The sequence below is a fragment of the Schistocerca americana genome, chromosome 1, assembly GCF_021461395.2.
Source record: "Schistocerca americana isolate TAMUIC-IGC-003095 chromosome 1, iqSchAmer2.1, whole genome shotgun sequence".
Classification (NCBI taxonomy): Eukaryota; Metazoa; Arthropoda; class Insecta; order Orthoptera; family Acrididae; genus Schistocerca; species Schistocerca americana.
In genome coordinates, this window is record NC_060119.1 from 406,192,501 (window position 1) to 406,210,027 (window position 17,527).

The 17,527-nt window shown below is 37.8% G+C and overlaps 1 protein-coding gene across 1 annotated transcript in view; it reads right to left on the reverse strand.

The window, feature by feature from the left end:
• LOC124601935 (dihydrolipoyllysine-residue succinyltransferase component of 2-oxoglutarate dehydrogenase complex, mitochondrial) overlaps positions 1-17,527 on the reverse strand; it is a 73,716-nt gene that overhangs the window by 23,031 nt on the left and 33,158 nt on the right. The window contains exon 6 of the mRNA XM_047136283.1: positions 3,771-3,879. Within this exon, the coding sequence (XP_046992239.1) occupies positions 3,771-3,879 (109 nt within the window). The remainder of the gene's footprint in view (positions 1-3,770; positions 3,880-17,527) is intronic.

The window sequence follows — 17,527 nt, forward strand, 5'->3', positions numbered from 1 at the left end:
TAAAAATACATAGCATTTGGTTATAATATTTAAGCATTTTGTCAAAAGCCAATATAGTCAACACTGCACAAAATGCTGGTGCTACAATCTGCATTCCAAACATCATTATCAGGCCAACAGAAGGATGGGGATGGTCCATGTGGATGCACGAACCTTCAGTAACTTCTTCTTGTTCTCCACAATTCACCTTCTCAAGAATTCCCAAATACCAAGAAGAGTCATATGCACATGCAACATAGCAGGTGGGCTGCACAGTGCATTCTGGCATTAATGGCAGAAGTGCATCTGAGAAATCATGCAAGATACTGAAGTCTGCATCACAGCTCAGCCTTTTTGCTCCAATCTTGGTTGGTTATACTGGTACAATGTGATGCATAGATCGTGTTCCAGGAATTGTTTTTGCACTTGTGAAGTGCTGAGAAAGATATTGTGTGACTTGTGCCATTTTATCTTTTAAACAAAGAGAACTGAAATACCGTGCAGATTCTTGTGACAAAATTCAAATACCTGTGAAGCTGTAAGTATTTGATCTTTATACACTCTTTGCAAACTTGTTTTTGTGACAAGTCTTTTAACAGTGCCACCAATACCATCACAGGGAGATTTGCCATGGCTGATGGCAAAAAATGACCAGCTGCACTTTATGTTGAAGTCGTGTTCATGCTAGTAGAAATTTCTGAAATTCTTACAGTTTTTATATTGTGCAGCACAACCATCAGTGAAATATTCAACATATGCAAGATGGATTACAGGAAATTCACACTTTAAAAAAATTCAATACAGTCTTCTGAGTCTGGTACACCAAGACAACATTATGTTCTAGATCATCAGAAACAATATAAATACTTTTTGTATGCAACTTTATGTCCTTTTTGTAATGTATATATGGACAGTGTGAAGAGTGCAGCTGTCATTGTTCCAATGGTACCCCTGTACTTCATCTTGAACAACAAAATTGAGATTTTCACTGAAATCCATTAAAATTAACACTAATCCTTCATCAGTGTTTCCTTCTTCATTTTCAGATAATCAGATTGTGACTGAGAAATAAAAGAGTGTGGACAATTTTCTTAATTAGTGTGTCACAGAATTCAGATAGAGGAGTGATTCGAACACTTAAAGTCATTTTCTCAGTTGATACCCATTGCCTGTACTGAACCAGCATATCAGGATCATAGTCTTCTATTTCACTTTCTAAGTGGGTTTGAAGCTAATAATTGGTGGGGCATTTTTCACACAGACGAAGCATACAGTCTCGGTTATTTATATCACATGTTATTATTTTAATTACATCTAGGTATGTTTCTTTAATAGAAATGGAATTTAGAAACAATTTATCGTTTTGGTGGTAAATGCACACACATACGGTATGTGTTTCTGATGACCCTGCAAGTATACACTGTTTTGGTCAAAGAGAAGCAAATTTTGAGACTCCTGCGTTGTCTCTAGGATACTTTTTTTGTAGAGGGCATACAGTTAAGTTAAATTACTTAAAACAAGAAGCTTCTGTTCATATGTACTTTTGCTGGTGCTCACTTTGTCCTTTCCCTAGGCATTATTCTTGCATTTTCGTCATCCAAATAAAAACTCTTTACTTTTTGCACTGTATCATGTGGCAATGTCTTTCCTCTTTTCTGCTCAGCCATCGATAAAATATCCTTCTCCATTAAAAGAGCTCTTGCTTGTTGTACCAAATATTCAGAAACCTGAAAATTGCAACTGACTTTCTGTCAAGACCAAGTTGGTGGCACAAAAGTAACTGAATTTTTTCACAATTATTTGCATATTCAATTTTCTGTTTGATTTTGCCCACGAGTTCATCATAATGTTTTGCCTTTTCTTCCAGTTCTGTTAAATTACTGTCAGGGATAGTGCTTGTATCAGCAGCCAGCTCAACTTGATATGTATGTGAAACTTTAGTTTTCAGAGCCCCAGCTGCAAATTCCAATATTCGCTTGGCTGCTACATACCGACTACGCCAAGCAACTGAATGCATCTTTGCAGGAGATACTCCTAAGCTAGTGAGCTAGTACCGAGCACAGATTTTTCAGGAGTCTGCACCTTCACAATTACTGTCATTTATATAGTCTGGTTATGAGTCGCCACTTGCTTGTTTTTCATTAATAAGTTTGATATAGGCTGGGCACATTTTCTCCCCAGGAATAACACTAAAGCCCTTCATTTTGAAGGTCTTTGCCTTGTCTAAACTAATTTCATGCAATCCAGATGAAACAGATCATTTATGGCACTTGAAGGGATCACAGCAAATTTTCTTATGTAGAGGGAATCTGCACAGGTACCTGTCTTTGTGTTTAAAACACACACATGAAACACTTAAATCACAGTATGAATGTTGCTTCGCCATAATAAAAGTTCTTGTTCTTCGCTGGTCAGTTCATCTGCACAAGTCAGGGCATTATCACATATATCTTGCAGATAGTGTCCAAGAAAACACTCCCTTCTTGTATTTTCCATACTGCTTCAGTCATAAAGGCAATGTTTGTTGTAAATAATTCAAAAGATGATTGGTGTAACCTAAAAAGTAATTAAATAATGAAAAATTGTTCTATCCCATTGTTTCATTACATAAGTATTTCACATTATCATTGTAACATTTGGGGACTTATTTTTGTTTTCGAATGAATAGTTAAAAACTGCAACAATTGAATTTTTAACCGATAATTGACTCTGGGTACAACTCAATACAAGAACTCAGAACTGTATGCTCAGTGAACACGACTCAAAACAAAGGAACTGGATGATGCAATCCATGTAGTGACAATAAAACAACGTTCTCAGATATGATTTGTTCTGACGGAAATCCAGTGTAGCCAACTTCAGCAATTTAGTGGTGACATGGTAGTTATGAATTAGCAACTTCAATATTTCTTTTACAATAACATTGTTTTTCACACTTCCCATTATTTCTACAAACTGATTCTTTTTGTGTGACATAATGGAATATTTATAATAATTTTGGAAATTTTTCAAAGGTATCTATGAGGGGACAATACCTTAAAAAATTGTAATGTCCATGCATGGATTTTGTTCAAAAGAAATTATTTACAATTTTTTCTGAGATGTAGATGATGGATATTCACCACAAGAAGCATGACTATAAAAATATAAACCTTCCTCTTCAATTAAAAAAAAAATTCAAGCTTCCACTGGAAAAACTGTAGGAACTACAGCATTTTTAAATTTTAAAGGAGCTCATCTATGAAAGCCTGAATTCCTGAATCTATACAACTTTTTATCGTAAGTGAAAAAGTAATTGACATGCAACATTTACATTTTGGAAATGTGAATATATCTAGGTAAACTTCCACTAGCCAAAATTTCAAGGATTTGCGTGATGATGGGTGTCATTTCCCAAAATTTCTGGATGTTTTGACGTGGAATGACCCAACAGAACTTGTAATGTTGGTGCAGATTTCAGTAACTCCTACCACTCTTTCCCCAAAAAAAGAGTTATAAGGCTAAAAACACCATAGTTAGGTTTTCACATATTCCTTCATAGTTATAAAATAGAAAAACCATCACTTCAGTATTAGTTCATTCTCTCAATTTTCCGACACTAATGTGAAGTTTCTCACTTTTTTCATAAATAGTTATCACTAGAGATGCATACAAAGTTGCTCAGCCACTATTGTTCACTATGATCACCATGTAAATTTTCCGTCTTTCAATAAAAACGTGAACAACTACAAGGAGCATAATATTTAGCTTCTATAATCTTTTGTCAACTTCTGTAAGTTGCATCTACATACCAGTTACTTTGAGTTTAAACAACTTCTGTCCTGCTTTAACTGTTGCTCCATCTTCCACAAACCGCTCTTCTATCACACCAGCCGCTGGTGAAGGAACAGGCACTGATGTCTGAAATATGGAACATAATACAGAACTAGAGATGATGTGTAGCTAATCAGTTACACACTCTGCTGTTCAATAGCATAACAATGTCAACCAAGACATGGTAGATACTGTTTAACATGTTCATTTTTATATTACATGTGATGAATTTATATAGTAACAAGTGTTTTTTATTGTATTGCATGTTACATTCTGTTTTGGGATCTTCGGCTGACTTTTATTAAAGAAATGTTGGCAAAAGAGCACTAGACAGAAGCCACCAGGTAGTACGTCAACAAGTGGCCATAAAAGCCTTAACCATTTTGAAATACATTTATAGTCCAACAATAGCATAAAGGATGATTCATCTAACCTGTTCCCTTCACATGTTTCAAGGATGTGACGCCTGTGATTTTACGGGTGCACTTTCTCAATGTTCTCATCATTCCATTCCATGTTCTTTTAGTTCCCACATGCCTGTGTTAAAGCAAAACGAGGATAATGGAAAAAATAAACGAGGATAATGGAATGTAGTCGAATTAAGTCGGGTGATGCTGAGGGAATTAGATTAGGAAATGAGACACTTAAAGTAGTAAAGGAGTTTTGCTACTTGGGGAGCAAAATAACTGATGATGGTCGAAGTAGAGAGGATATAAAATGTAGACTGGCAATGGCAAGGAAAGCATTTCTGAAGAAGAGAAATTTGTTAACATTGAGTATATATTTAAGTGTCAGGAAGCCGTTTCTGAAAGTATTTGTATTGAGTGTAGCCATGTATGGAAGCGAAACATGGACGATAAATAGTTTGGACAAGAAGAGACTAGAAGCTTTCAAAATGTGGTGCTACAGAAGAATGCTGAAGAGTAGATGGGTAGATCACATAACTAATGAGGAGGTATTGAATAGAATTGGGGAGAAGAGGAGTTTGTGGTACAACTTGACTAGAAGAAGGGATCGGTTGGTAGGACATGTTTGGAGGCATCAATGGATCACAAATTTAGCACTGGAGGGCAGCGTGGAAGGTAAAAATCATAGAGGGAGACCAAGAGATGAATACACTAAGCAGATTCAGAAGGATGTAGGTTGCAGTAAGTACTGGGAGATCAAGAAGCTTGCACAGGATAGAGTAGCATGGAGAGCTGCATCAAACCAGTCTCAGGACTGAAGAAAACAACAACAACATGCCTGACTTTCTCAGCAGATAGTGTAGTTCAGCTACTGCTCATTCAATGGTGCAGGCATGGTTCTTAGTGGCAGCAAGTTTTTGCTGTGCCAGCTCAATTGCATCCAAATGGTTAGGATGGTTTGCTCGGTGACAAAATTACTCATGAGCTCCCTTGTGATTTAAAGAAAGTGATGTTCATTTTACAAAAGGAAAGCACCTAACAGTAATGCAGTATATCTCAATCCTGCATACAAGTGGAGATCTTGAACTACAACCCAATATAACAGGACTCTCCCGACTATCAACAGGAAACTATTTCTTGAAGCAGATTGAGATAGAAATAGGGAAGAGTTGGAAACAACAACTAGTTATAGTGTGCTCTCAGAGATGCAAGAAACAAAGTGGAAAGGTGTGGTGCACAAAAACAGGCTAAAAAGCAACAGTGTAAATTGTTATGTTTAAAATACACCATACATAATAGAAAACTGTGTCCTAAAAGCTCCAAAATAATGTTATTTTATCCAAGATGAACTGTTTGGTTTGTTATTAAATTATGTACATAAAAGGGTCAAGTTGGTTTTTGGGAAATTTAGGGTGTGTTCTTTTCAAAAACAAGGATATCGGTAAATCTCTTTGTGCATGTTAATGGAAGAGCACAGTATCACACAGCACTTTAAACTAGAAGATGTAGATTTTCCTTAAGATGATTGTTAATTTTATATTAGGAACTTTTCAAGTATTTTGAAATATGGTAAAAACAGGCAGGCTTTTTAGTACAGTTTTACTTGTTATAGCTTAGAAGCCAATGTTTTAAGATATCTTAATTTGGTCTTTAACCTAATTAAATGTAAGAAAGTCAACACCAATGACATACCCGCCCTTGTTGTAGCTATACAAATTACACTTTTATTGAATTCAACCATATGGTACTTACCAAAATTCAATACATAGTTTAAGTTTTAGAATTTAGAAAGTATCTGTTTTATTGTCCTGAAATAAAAATTCACTTGATGACACTATTAAATTATGAGATACAACTGCTAATCAGAAGTTACATGGAGGTGAAATATTTAGTACTGCCAATAAACACACACAAAAGTACACGAGACTAGCCTAGCTTTTGGAACTATTAGTTGCTTCAACAGGGAGGAAAGAGGGACAAGTTGGAGGAGGTTAAAATAGATGGGTAGGTTTCTCAGGCTCTAAGATGAAAGAGAATCTGTGGTGTGAGTGACAGGCTCCAATTTGGTTACTTTTAGTATCAAAGAGAAAGCGATCTGCAATGCAGCAGACAGGAAAGCAGGAGACTCCAGGCCATTCCATGAATAGAAAGCATAGATTCTCTTTATTGAAGCTCCAAAAGCAATTCAAATACAGTGCACCTTGTTTGAACCTGAAATGACTTCACTGTGATAAACATGAATTTATTGATAAATAAATGTTCATTTCACCATGAATTCTTATTACACCTTGCTTGACTGCACCACTATGATTATCATTATATTACTGTTGCTTTCTGGAGAAACAAGATTCATTGTACCGGGGACAAGTGATTGGTGGCAGATTAGAGGGGGGAAAAAAAAAAAAAATTGACAAGACTTGAACACAATACAGATAGACTCCTTCTGCCTTAACCATTTGCACCAACACTGCAGCTTGATGGTTGGTGCTCTCATATTCTATTCAACATGCTTGCAGAACTTTGAACCTCAATTTCTAAAAATGCCTGAGATGTGCAACTGAAGTCAAGCATGTTATATTTTCTGCACTTGAGGATGATAAAAATAATTCAAAGCTCCCATTCAATCATGCTACAAATCCAACTTGGGGTTTTGATCAATGTCATGTGATGAATTTTAATGGCTGCAGTCAATTCCAGGTTTCTGGTCCCAGAATTCACTTATGCCAACTACATACAACGTAAATATTGGTAGGCAAAATATTTCTTCAAAGGGCAATACACTCACAATGTCACAACACTTCAAAGTTCAAATCTGAAAGAGGGGTCCTCGTCAAAGTACAAACCCTGACACGGAAAGCATGTTTATTATGAACAGCAACAATTACAACAACACATAGTCAGAACAGACCTGAACTCCTGGATGGAGAGAGTTGCTCTTTATACAGATATCAAATATTCTGGAATATACCAAAATTACAAACACAAGAAATTTCAAGAACTTTCCAAAAGTAGTAGATACTAAATAGCAAACAATTGCTGGTGGCCAGGTATGAATTGTCAATCCGCAGCATACCAGCCACTGACACTAACTGCTCTACCACAATGCCTGCACCATTGCTTATGGCATTTCTCCCTCTCCTGAAAAACTGCAACCCACTGTTTCATAAGTTCTCACTTGAGCCGATTCATTATCTTGGATCTAGATTTTGTCAATTGTCCTCTGTATGGCAGTACTTCGAGATCCTTGCATTCTGGTTATGTTGTCACATCCTCTTCTCTATGATGAGCATAAAGTTAGCTTCTTTCATCGAAGCTTTGCAATCATCGAGCAGGTCTTCAGTTTCCTTGACTAGTAGACCCCATACCTGATATCTGCCTCATGACTTGTAGAACTTCATACAGAGAACATGGACGGCCTCTCTGCTATTTTGTCTTCTTGATGAAGGGTGAAAATCCTCAACGTTGTATGTGTTGTTGAAAAAGTAGTGCTTTAGTAACTTTTCCGATAGCCCCACTTTCTCCATAGACGTAAAACTTCCATCTCTTGAGTCATTCTCCTGGGTGCCCAAGGTCCAACTGTCTTGCTTCTTTGGTACTGGTAATGATGGGTTTCATGTAGGCATCCTGAGTATTGTCTAGATGAAACAGGAACAGTGCATACATTGTCATCTTGGCCTTGCAACCATAGAGCAGAAAAAACAGCACAAAGCATGAAGTGTCTTGCTTTGCTGTGTTGTATGTGAATGTCACAAAGGACAGTACTCTATTCCAACCTCTTTGTTCGATATCGGCGTACGTTGAGAGCATATCCAGCAATGTCTCATTAAAGTGTTCTGTGAGGCCTCTGGTGGTCATCCTATGAGTGATGTTGCAATGTGAAATTACCACTGTCTCTAGTCTCAAATGAAAACTTTTCTATGATCAGATATCGTCATACTGGGTGCCCTGTGCTCCTGAATGATGTCTTCTACAAATAACCTTGCAATTTCCAGAGCTTCAGCAGACAGCACAGTTTTGGTGACAAAATAGTGACTCCTAACTAGGAGGCTTACTCCCTCTGTAGAAGAGAGAATTGGTGACTATCAGAGTGGCTTTAGAAGAAATAAGTCGACAACTGATCAAATTCACATTACGCATAGTGCTTGAAAAATGTTACGAACATCAAATAAACATACATCAGCTTTATATCGATCTTAAACAAACCTATGATAGCATATCAAAAGTGACATTCTGGAATGTGATGGCAGAGGCATGAATACCTAAGAAGCTCATTAAACTTACTATGACGACCCTCAGTGAAACCAATTGTAAAGTAAAATTATAGGGCAAAATCTCAGAGAAGTGGAAGTGAAGAAGGTACTGAGACAGGGTGATGATATCTCCTCACTGCTATTCAATCTCTACCTAGAAAAAATCATAAATCAGACAGAGATAAATAGAGGGGGAACCATTTTTAATTGTTCACTGCAGTACCTAGCCTACGCACATGATGTGGCGTTGCTCACACGAAACACTGCTGTGCTGGCTGATGCCTATCAACAACTGGAGAGAGGTGCAAGGGATCTTGGTCCGATAGTCAATGTTGAAATGATCAAATATATGGCAATGACCAACCAGCAAAACCTACCAAATCTCAGAATAGCCGACAAGGAGTTTGAAAGAGTGAGAGACTTCAGGTACCTCAGATCGACTATCACGGGGACAAATGACATCAGCAGCAAGGTGAAAGCTAGAATAGTAGCAGGCAACAGATGCTACTTTGCCACATTACCGATGGTTAGGAGCTCATTTCTATCACGAAAATCTAAAACCCTCATTTACAAAACAATTATAAGACCAGTTGTTATATATGGTGCCGAGACATGAACCATGACTGCAAATGAGGAAAATATCCTTAAAATTTGGGAGAGAAAGGTTTTGTGTAAAATACACGACCCAATATACGATCAAGAAGGTTGGCACATCCCTACTAATGCTGAATGAGAACAACTTTTTGAAGAGCCTGACATTATCACTTCCATTAAAATAAGAAGACTGCAATGGGCAGGACACATGGTCAGAATGTAGGAAGACAGAACATGTAAGAAGATTTTTGATGACAAGCCAGGAGGCAGACAATGGAAGGGATGCCCCAGAAAGAGATGGGTGGACGAAATGGAAGAAGACATGAAAAAGCTGGGTGTCAGAAGATGGAGATGAAAAGCCATGGACTGGATAGAATGGCAGGATATTGTGATGCAGGCCAACGCCCTTCAAGGGCTGCAGAGCCGAGTAGTAGTAGTAGTAGTAGTACATGAGGTAGCCAGAACAGACTATTATTCATTGACTCTCAGTTGCCAACTTTGGGAATCTCTCCAAGAGATTGGTTCCAATTCAGTGGAATGGTCTGCTGCAGGCAGAATTGGTACCAGATGTGCCAGAGGCAATTGTGGCACATCCATCCCTACAGTGGCTCACATAGTGTCTTAAGTGGGACTACCTATCCAACGTACATGTATCTGATTCTGTATAGAATCTTCACAAATTCCAGACAACCAGATGTTGAAGCATCACAAAAATACTTCCAGGAAAGCTGGCCACTGTTAAGGTGGGCTGATAAGCAACCATTTCTGCCCCATTAGAATGTAATTCCTCTTGTACAATGTTAATTTATTAACAGAAATTCTCCTTTGGCCAGTTCCCCCTCCTCCTCCATAGCTTCTATGGTTTTTGACAGTGCTAGATCTTCCCTCTGTTCAGCAGCAATGTCATTTAGTGTAATGACAACTGACATTTCATCCATGCCCCTGGGTCTTTCCAAATAATTCCTGGAAAGCTAGTTGATGTCCCTTTGTTTGCATCAGCTCTAGTATACTACTGCCATGTCATACTAATGAAGCTTCAGAGCCCATCTTGCCAGTCGATCAAATGGGTCCTTCAGGCTATTCAGCCAGCATAGAGATTAATGATCCCCCCCACAACGCTGAATAGTTTTCCAAATAAATATGGCCAGAACTCATTGATGGCCCAAGTAACTGCCTGGCACTCTTTCTTGGTTGAAGAGTCGTTCGTCACAGACTTTGAGAGTCCTCTAGAAGCATACGCTATCTCTTTTTCAGCACCTCAATTTGCTCAAGAACTGCATCTATGCCACAACCTCTTAGTGTCAGTGTGAAGTCCTGTCTCATCACCCACTGCTAGGACCAAAGATGTTAATGCCTCCTTAAGGACATGGAAAGATCATTCTTTACTTCATTCCAGGTAAATTTGGTCTCTCACTGCAGTGGATTTGAGCAAGGGCACTACTAATATACCCACATTCCAAGAAAAATTGTCACATTATGAGTGTGTCATGGAATGAAAATCTGTGACTGCTCTTATTTTCTCTGGATCAGGATGGGTTCCATCCCCATGCACTAGGTGTCCACAAAGACTTTTATTTTTTGGGTGATACAATTGCACTGTTGAAACCAGAAATCTACAGATACCAGATGCTTAAGGCTGGTCCCTATTCTGACTGCACATGAGGTTGGATTCCTCCTACACACTGGTCAAGGAGCCTGAAGGAGGCATAGTGAAATGCCAAAACTGATCACATAAATAAATTATATCAAAATATACATGGCTAAAAGTGTTTTTAATTTTACATTTCATACTGAACAGCTGACGTCACTCAGCTGTCTTGTACAAAGATGGTTATACAGGGATATCTGGGTTTCATCCAACCTCATGCAGTAGAAAGCACAATAAAGAACTGCTTTTAATGAATTCCACTTTTAACGAATATTTCCATTGGTTCCAGTGAAACCGTCGTAAGAACATGTCACTGAAACCTGGTTTTAAGGAAGACTGCTTTAAGAGGAGAAACCTTAATACTTGGCAGAAACTGACCATTACAAATGAAGGGCAGATGGGATAAAAGGGATACGTCCATTTTCAAAAAAATTTCAGGAGAACAAAAACAATGATTTGAAACCAAATAACCCTTGTCTTTCATAATTTATTTTTAATTTTTATTAAGTTATTTAGTAGTTTTAAGTATATAAATTTACAATTTGTAGTAAAAAGTATGGTACAAAAAGGCTATTAGGTATTTTTTACTCCAAAAATAGTCTGAAGTACAAGCTTTTGTGGTAAAAAGGTGATTAGTCCATAGGACTTATCCCATTTGTTTCAATAAGAGAAACTATTTATAAAATAATAATACTTCAAACGACATTTATTTTTTTCACATAGTATTACAGTTAAATCAACTTTCAACTGTTACAAGTTAAGTAGTTATACAAACTATGATCAGAGAGTGTTGTCTTCCTGCTTAATTGTGTTGAAGGTTTTCAAAGAAGATCCTAGCTTTAGGTTCACAGAATTTGTCCAAACTCTGTGGTCTTTATATTTTGCTGCACTTATCAGAATGGGCCCTAAAATAAAAAGACAACTGATTAGGAATCTAATTTTTTCTTTAATGAAATTTATAAAAGGGTCCAATGAAAATAACTTATCATCATAGGAAAGGCCTCGTAGAATGAATTCTTCATTTTGTGGTGGCCGATTGTTCCTTTTCACAATGACTGCTCTTTCCCACACACTGTTGTACGTGGTCTGGTAAAGAATGTCTTCAGTGGTGTTGTCGGTCCTTACCTCTCATATTGGCCGAATTGGAAAATTCCTCTTTGCATAGAGTGGAGTTAGGTGTTCTGTCCATTTCCGAAAAGTGTTTTGCCCAACAATCCGATCACTGTTTTGTTCATTTTCTTTTATAAGTTGAACTACAAAGGGTGAAGGTTTTCGCCAAGCTGCTTCAAATTGTTCCTTCCAAGCTTCAGGTGTCTCAAGCCAAGCTTTTGGGTTTAATGAAGCCATTTGTCTGTCACAGTCTAAGTAGCTGTGGCCATGTACTGGATAAGTGAGAGTAATTTTGGTAAAGCGCATCTCATGGTGGACCAAATAATGAGTAAAACATAATATGGTGAAATTCTAATTTTGGCCACCACGCGTGTCACAAAAGAAGTGTATTTCCTTGCCTTCTAGTGGAATGTGATTATAAAAGAAGTCGCGTAGAAGAGAGCACACATCATTGCTTCCTCTTTTTCCCACACTCTCGGTGTATAAGTAGAAATAACTTTTACCTGATGATAAAATGTGATATTGAAAACATGCAAAGACAGCTGTTGTTTATAATAGACATCATTAGTCGACACATTTGGGATTGGTAAATTTCTGCCATAATCAAAGCAAATGGCTTCTTTTGCTACAGAAGTCCGACTATCACGACCTGCTGCACTTTTTCTATTGTAAAAAGTTTGAGCCTTTCTCTTGTGAAGTGTGTTTGATGTCGTTAATCGATGTAATTCATTTTCTATTTCTTTTCTTTTGTCCATATTTGTGCAGTTCTTTCTTTCAGTCTCCAAACCTTTAACTTTCGAATTAAATTCGTCACAAGTAGAACAAGTGTCTATTCGTGGATAACCAAAGCTGATATTGAATTCTGTTAAAAAGATTTTTCTGTAGTAGTGGTAGAGCACCTTCGCTCCTTGATTTTGTTCCTTAAACAATTCAAACATTCTTTTAACATTCAAATCTTGATGCAGGTAAGTTTGTTTGGAATTTTTCAAACCATTATGATTGTTCCTGGAAGGAAATGATTTAATATGGTTTCTGATTAAATTTACAACATCATCCTTAATCTTGTGAGGCCTAACATCATGCTTTCCTTATTTGCTTTTTGCACAAAATCCAGTAGCTGCCAGACCAGTGCAAAAACGTTCTACTCGTTTTTCCCCTATTCCATGAAAAGAACAAAAAGCCTTTTTGCAAACGTCATACTCTACTGCCTGGCCCTCATCATTTTCACCAGGGACTCTGTATTTAAAAGTGGCCAAATTAGTTCTAGCCTCTGCTGCTGGTTTCCGATTACGTCGATGCCGTACAGGAAGAACAGATATCAAGCCGCTAATGTAAGTGTCTTGTTCGTCTTTACTTTCCATGAGATTAAACTGTCGAAGTATCGAATGTTTTACTAAATTTGGTACCACTTCAAAACATCAAAGTCGACATTCACAATTTTGGCCAAGAACATGAGTCATTAGATTGATTTTTTTTCCTTACATCTGACATTCTACCACTCACTCTTCTTTCTTTCATCCCTGAACTTCTTAGAAACTCATCAGCATCATTCTCCACTGTTTGTGAATCCTGCAGACTTGTCAACTGTTTTAGCACTGAACTGTGATGCACTAAAAACAAACTAAGAGCCACAAACTTTGTGCATTAAACTCCACTTGCCTGAATTTAGCAGCACAAACTGCAATGAACACACACTATTGTACACTAACTATCGGAGCTTCTTATTCACTCACGTCTTGTTGCGAGACTGAGGACAATATTGTGGGTTAATCTAGAAACAAGTCAACATGTGCCTATGAGTCATGGTTCACAGCACAAGTGCTGAGACTGATCCCAGTCTTCACACAATTCCCATGAATCTTTGGAATGAACCCTTTTATTGATCAAGCGGAATGGGCTGATCTCCTTTATCCCCGAATAGAGTATTCTTGTTTTTTTTAATTTTAGAAGGACCGGTGCCATTTATCCAACAACCAACAACACCATTCGAAAGCCATTGGTGCAATGTATAGTTGGGCATAAAAAACATTAATTTAAAGAATTGATAGACTTATCCCTTTTATCCTGCCAGCCCTTCAAATGATGTCAAAGACAGTTGGAATTTTCAAATCATCAATATGGAGAAGAAATATGATTTGCTACCGCCTTTTTTGTGCAGTGTCTACTGAAAAACAAGTAAGCAGTCCTGAATGCATGAACTCACAAACCTCCTGCATTCAAAAGGATGAACATTCAAGCTTCATCACTTAAAGCAGCCTATACCGTATTTACTCGAATCTAAGCCGCACCTGAAAAATGAGACTCGAAATCTAGGAAAAAAAATTTTCCCGAATCTAAGCCGCACCAGAAATTTGAGACTCGAAATTCAAGGGGAGAGAAAAGTTATAGGCCGCATCTCCAAATCGAAACAAAGTTGGTCCATTGTAATATGAGACACAATTTAGGTCGAATGAGTGACGATAAAGCTACAGTAGTTTGGTTCGAGTCGTAAGCTTAGCAGTTAAGCTTTACCAGGTAGCCATTGCTATGCGTCAGGCGCTCCGTCCGTATTTATAGGGTAACCCTTCCTTTTCCACGTGCCTCGTCTTGTTTGAATTGATTGCTTATTTTTCTTTGATCTGATAAGCACAGTTTTCTTTGTTATAGGTGTTTACATCACTCTAAGCTGAAAATGCATTACTGTACTGTGTCATGCGTTGTTTGTCGCATTCTGATAGTGCGTGTTTATGACCTGTCGCGGCTCGCGGCACGGCTTGCTTTTGTGCGCGCTACCGCCGCTTCCAATTTTAAAAAAAGGAAAAGAGAGGAATCGTCTCATTAGCGAAACAATGGCAAGAAACTGCTATTTGTTGTTACTTACACTGCGGCTTTCTTTGATAATGCTCAACAAGAACCAAATAATAGACTGCGTATAACAGAAGATGTTCTGAACGAGAGTTTAGCGAAAATTTTTCTCCGTTTGAAAATCTTTGCAGGCGCCTCTTTAGTACATTACATTCTGCGCAGAAATTAGAGTCATCTTAGATTTAAAAATCGAGTCAATTGCCGTGCTTCATTTCTGACTATATCACTATTAAGAATAAGAATAATGTGAATATAAACATGACATGATATGTATATTCTTCCGCGTTTGCTGTTGTCTCACTCTAGTTTCGTAGTTTATTAGGCAGACAGGATTTAAATGAGATAGCAGCAAACATGAAACAATACATGGCAAAACGTTTATATTCGTATTATTCTTATGGCGACGAGAATACTGCATGTGATTCACAATTTATAAAAGTTCCTACTAGCAATCATCTCTTCTCACAGATAGGAAAAAATTCAGAACGTAGAGTTGGCCATATTGACAAACATCCCAAACCGTCTTGCCAGTCGGATTTTCGTAGTACATTGAAATGCTGCTACATTTGAAGGTGAACAATAGGGAATTTGTATTTACTTCATTGGAGAATGTATGAAAATGCAGTGGTCGAAACTCGGGGCGAAGAAAAAAGCTCGTCTTCCACCTTATTTAAAAAAATTTATTTCCTGACGCAGAGGTATTGGCGCCAGTATTTATCTTTGTGCCTACAAAGCATGCCTGTGTAGCGCTACATATATTCGACGGCAGAAGTAAGTTGTGGTGACACCCACCAACATTTTTCAGAACTTCTGCTTGCTTTGCACTCGATTCTAAGCCGCAGGCAGTTTTTTGGATTACAAAACCCGGAAAAAAAGTGTGGCTTAGATTCGAGTAAATACGGTACAACATTAGTTTAACTACAGAGTTATCCATTAGAAGTATCTACAATTACATGAACTGAGGGTGTGTACACTAAACTCAGTTTTCCCCTCAGTTTTTTCAATTCTGGCATTCCATACAGTTCTCATGACAATGGGAGTCAGAAAAATGGGAGCTGCAGTGTGTTTTGAGGTTGCACCTGTGCTGCTTCTTTAATCCTTTCTGAAAAGTAGATCAAAGGTTGTCTATTTTCTTCACAACAATACACCATCGTAAGTCATGACAGGCCACGAAAGTTTCAGTTTCTACATTAAAACATCGTACATTGCTGCCTTCCCCTGAAGCTTGGGACTGAAGGATTCGGTACATCAAATGCCTGGCAGAACTATTTGGTAAAAAAGAAGTATCTCGTAACCTGTCTTACCACCAATTTAGAATATTTTGCCACATCTGATATTGGATACAAGTCTAGCAACACTTTCAATGTTGATGGAATTGTGGTCTTCTACAATTTACTCCCTCTAAAACCAGTGGAAAATATATCGGAGGAAAAAAAAGAAAGAAAGAATGACAGCCCTGTGTGTTAATAGTGACAGCTACGGAAAGTTGCTGTCATTGATAATGGGGAAAATTTTATACTCCCAGGTGATTTACAAACCATAGTGTGCACCTATGATTTTATTAGCAATCCCTGGTTGAATGCTAAAATTTACACACAATTTCTTAGGAGCTTAAACACTGAGATGGTGCCACAGAAAAAAAGATCATTCTTATTACTGGCAGATGCCCTGCACACCAAACGACTCTATCGCACTGGGACACCATAGCAGATCTACTGGCAGTGCTGCAGTCTGTCAGTACAGGACACCAGCAGAGACAGAGAAATTTCTTCAGCCTGTGCTCAGCATCGAAATGAATGTAGAAGAGCTAGTAGCTAAGCTTTCTGTGCAGCACTGAAATAAAGAGAATGGAGGAAATGAAGTAGTTCTGGGTTCATTATGGGCTCATGCTGGCAATATCCTGGAGGAACAACACCAGACTGACAAACACATATCCATTCTTCCTTATGGACGCACCTGATCTTGACTTTACAGATTTCTTGCAATGCAGTTCACAACCAAAAGAACCTCTAAAAGTCTTGCTCCTCTTCTGTAATGAATAATGAATGCATCAGGTATTAAGGTAGCGGGGGATGAACTGTGCTTGCAGTGAGAGAAAGATCTGCTGAGTGTTTTGTTAAATATGATCCCTTAAGTTGCAAAATACTTATGTCCGTGCATAGAACAAATCCTTACTTGAAAAACTCAATGAAATATTTGCACAGTACTTCAAACAGAAGTTATGCCATCACATTTGTTGACTTTAAAAAAAGCATACGACAGTATAGACCAAGAATTCCTTTTTGAAGTGTTAGCAGAATTTCGACTAAATCAAAAGACAATAAACATCGTAAAAGAAACATTCACGGAGACCAAATCCAAAGTAAAATTTATGGGAGATTTGAGCACAGTATTTGAAATAGACACAGGAGTATGACAAGGGAATGGACTGTCCCCAGTGCTCTTCTATTGTGCTCCTGAAAAAGTTGTTCAAGAATGGAGAAAAGCAGGTGCACCAGCGCACAGACTGGGACCAAAATGTAAGGGCCTAGAATTAGACTGTTCAGCATTTGGTGACGACATGGCACTGAACGCACAAGACATTACTGATGCACAGAAACAGCTAGAATTATTACAAGACTAGGCAGCAAAAATAGGATTAGAAATTCCATTTGAAAAAAAAAAAATTTACGACTGACATCAAAGATGCACCTTCTGATCTCAAAATTGGTAATAACTACATCTCTCGAGAAAAAGAATTTAAATATTTAGGTGAATGGATTGCAGAAAATTGTAATGAAAAGAAATCTGTCAGATCAAGAGTCCAAAAATTGGAGATGGCATTTCAGTTAACAAAAAACGTTTACAACAAAAAGAGTCTCTCATGGAACTGCGAAATACAA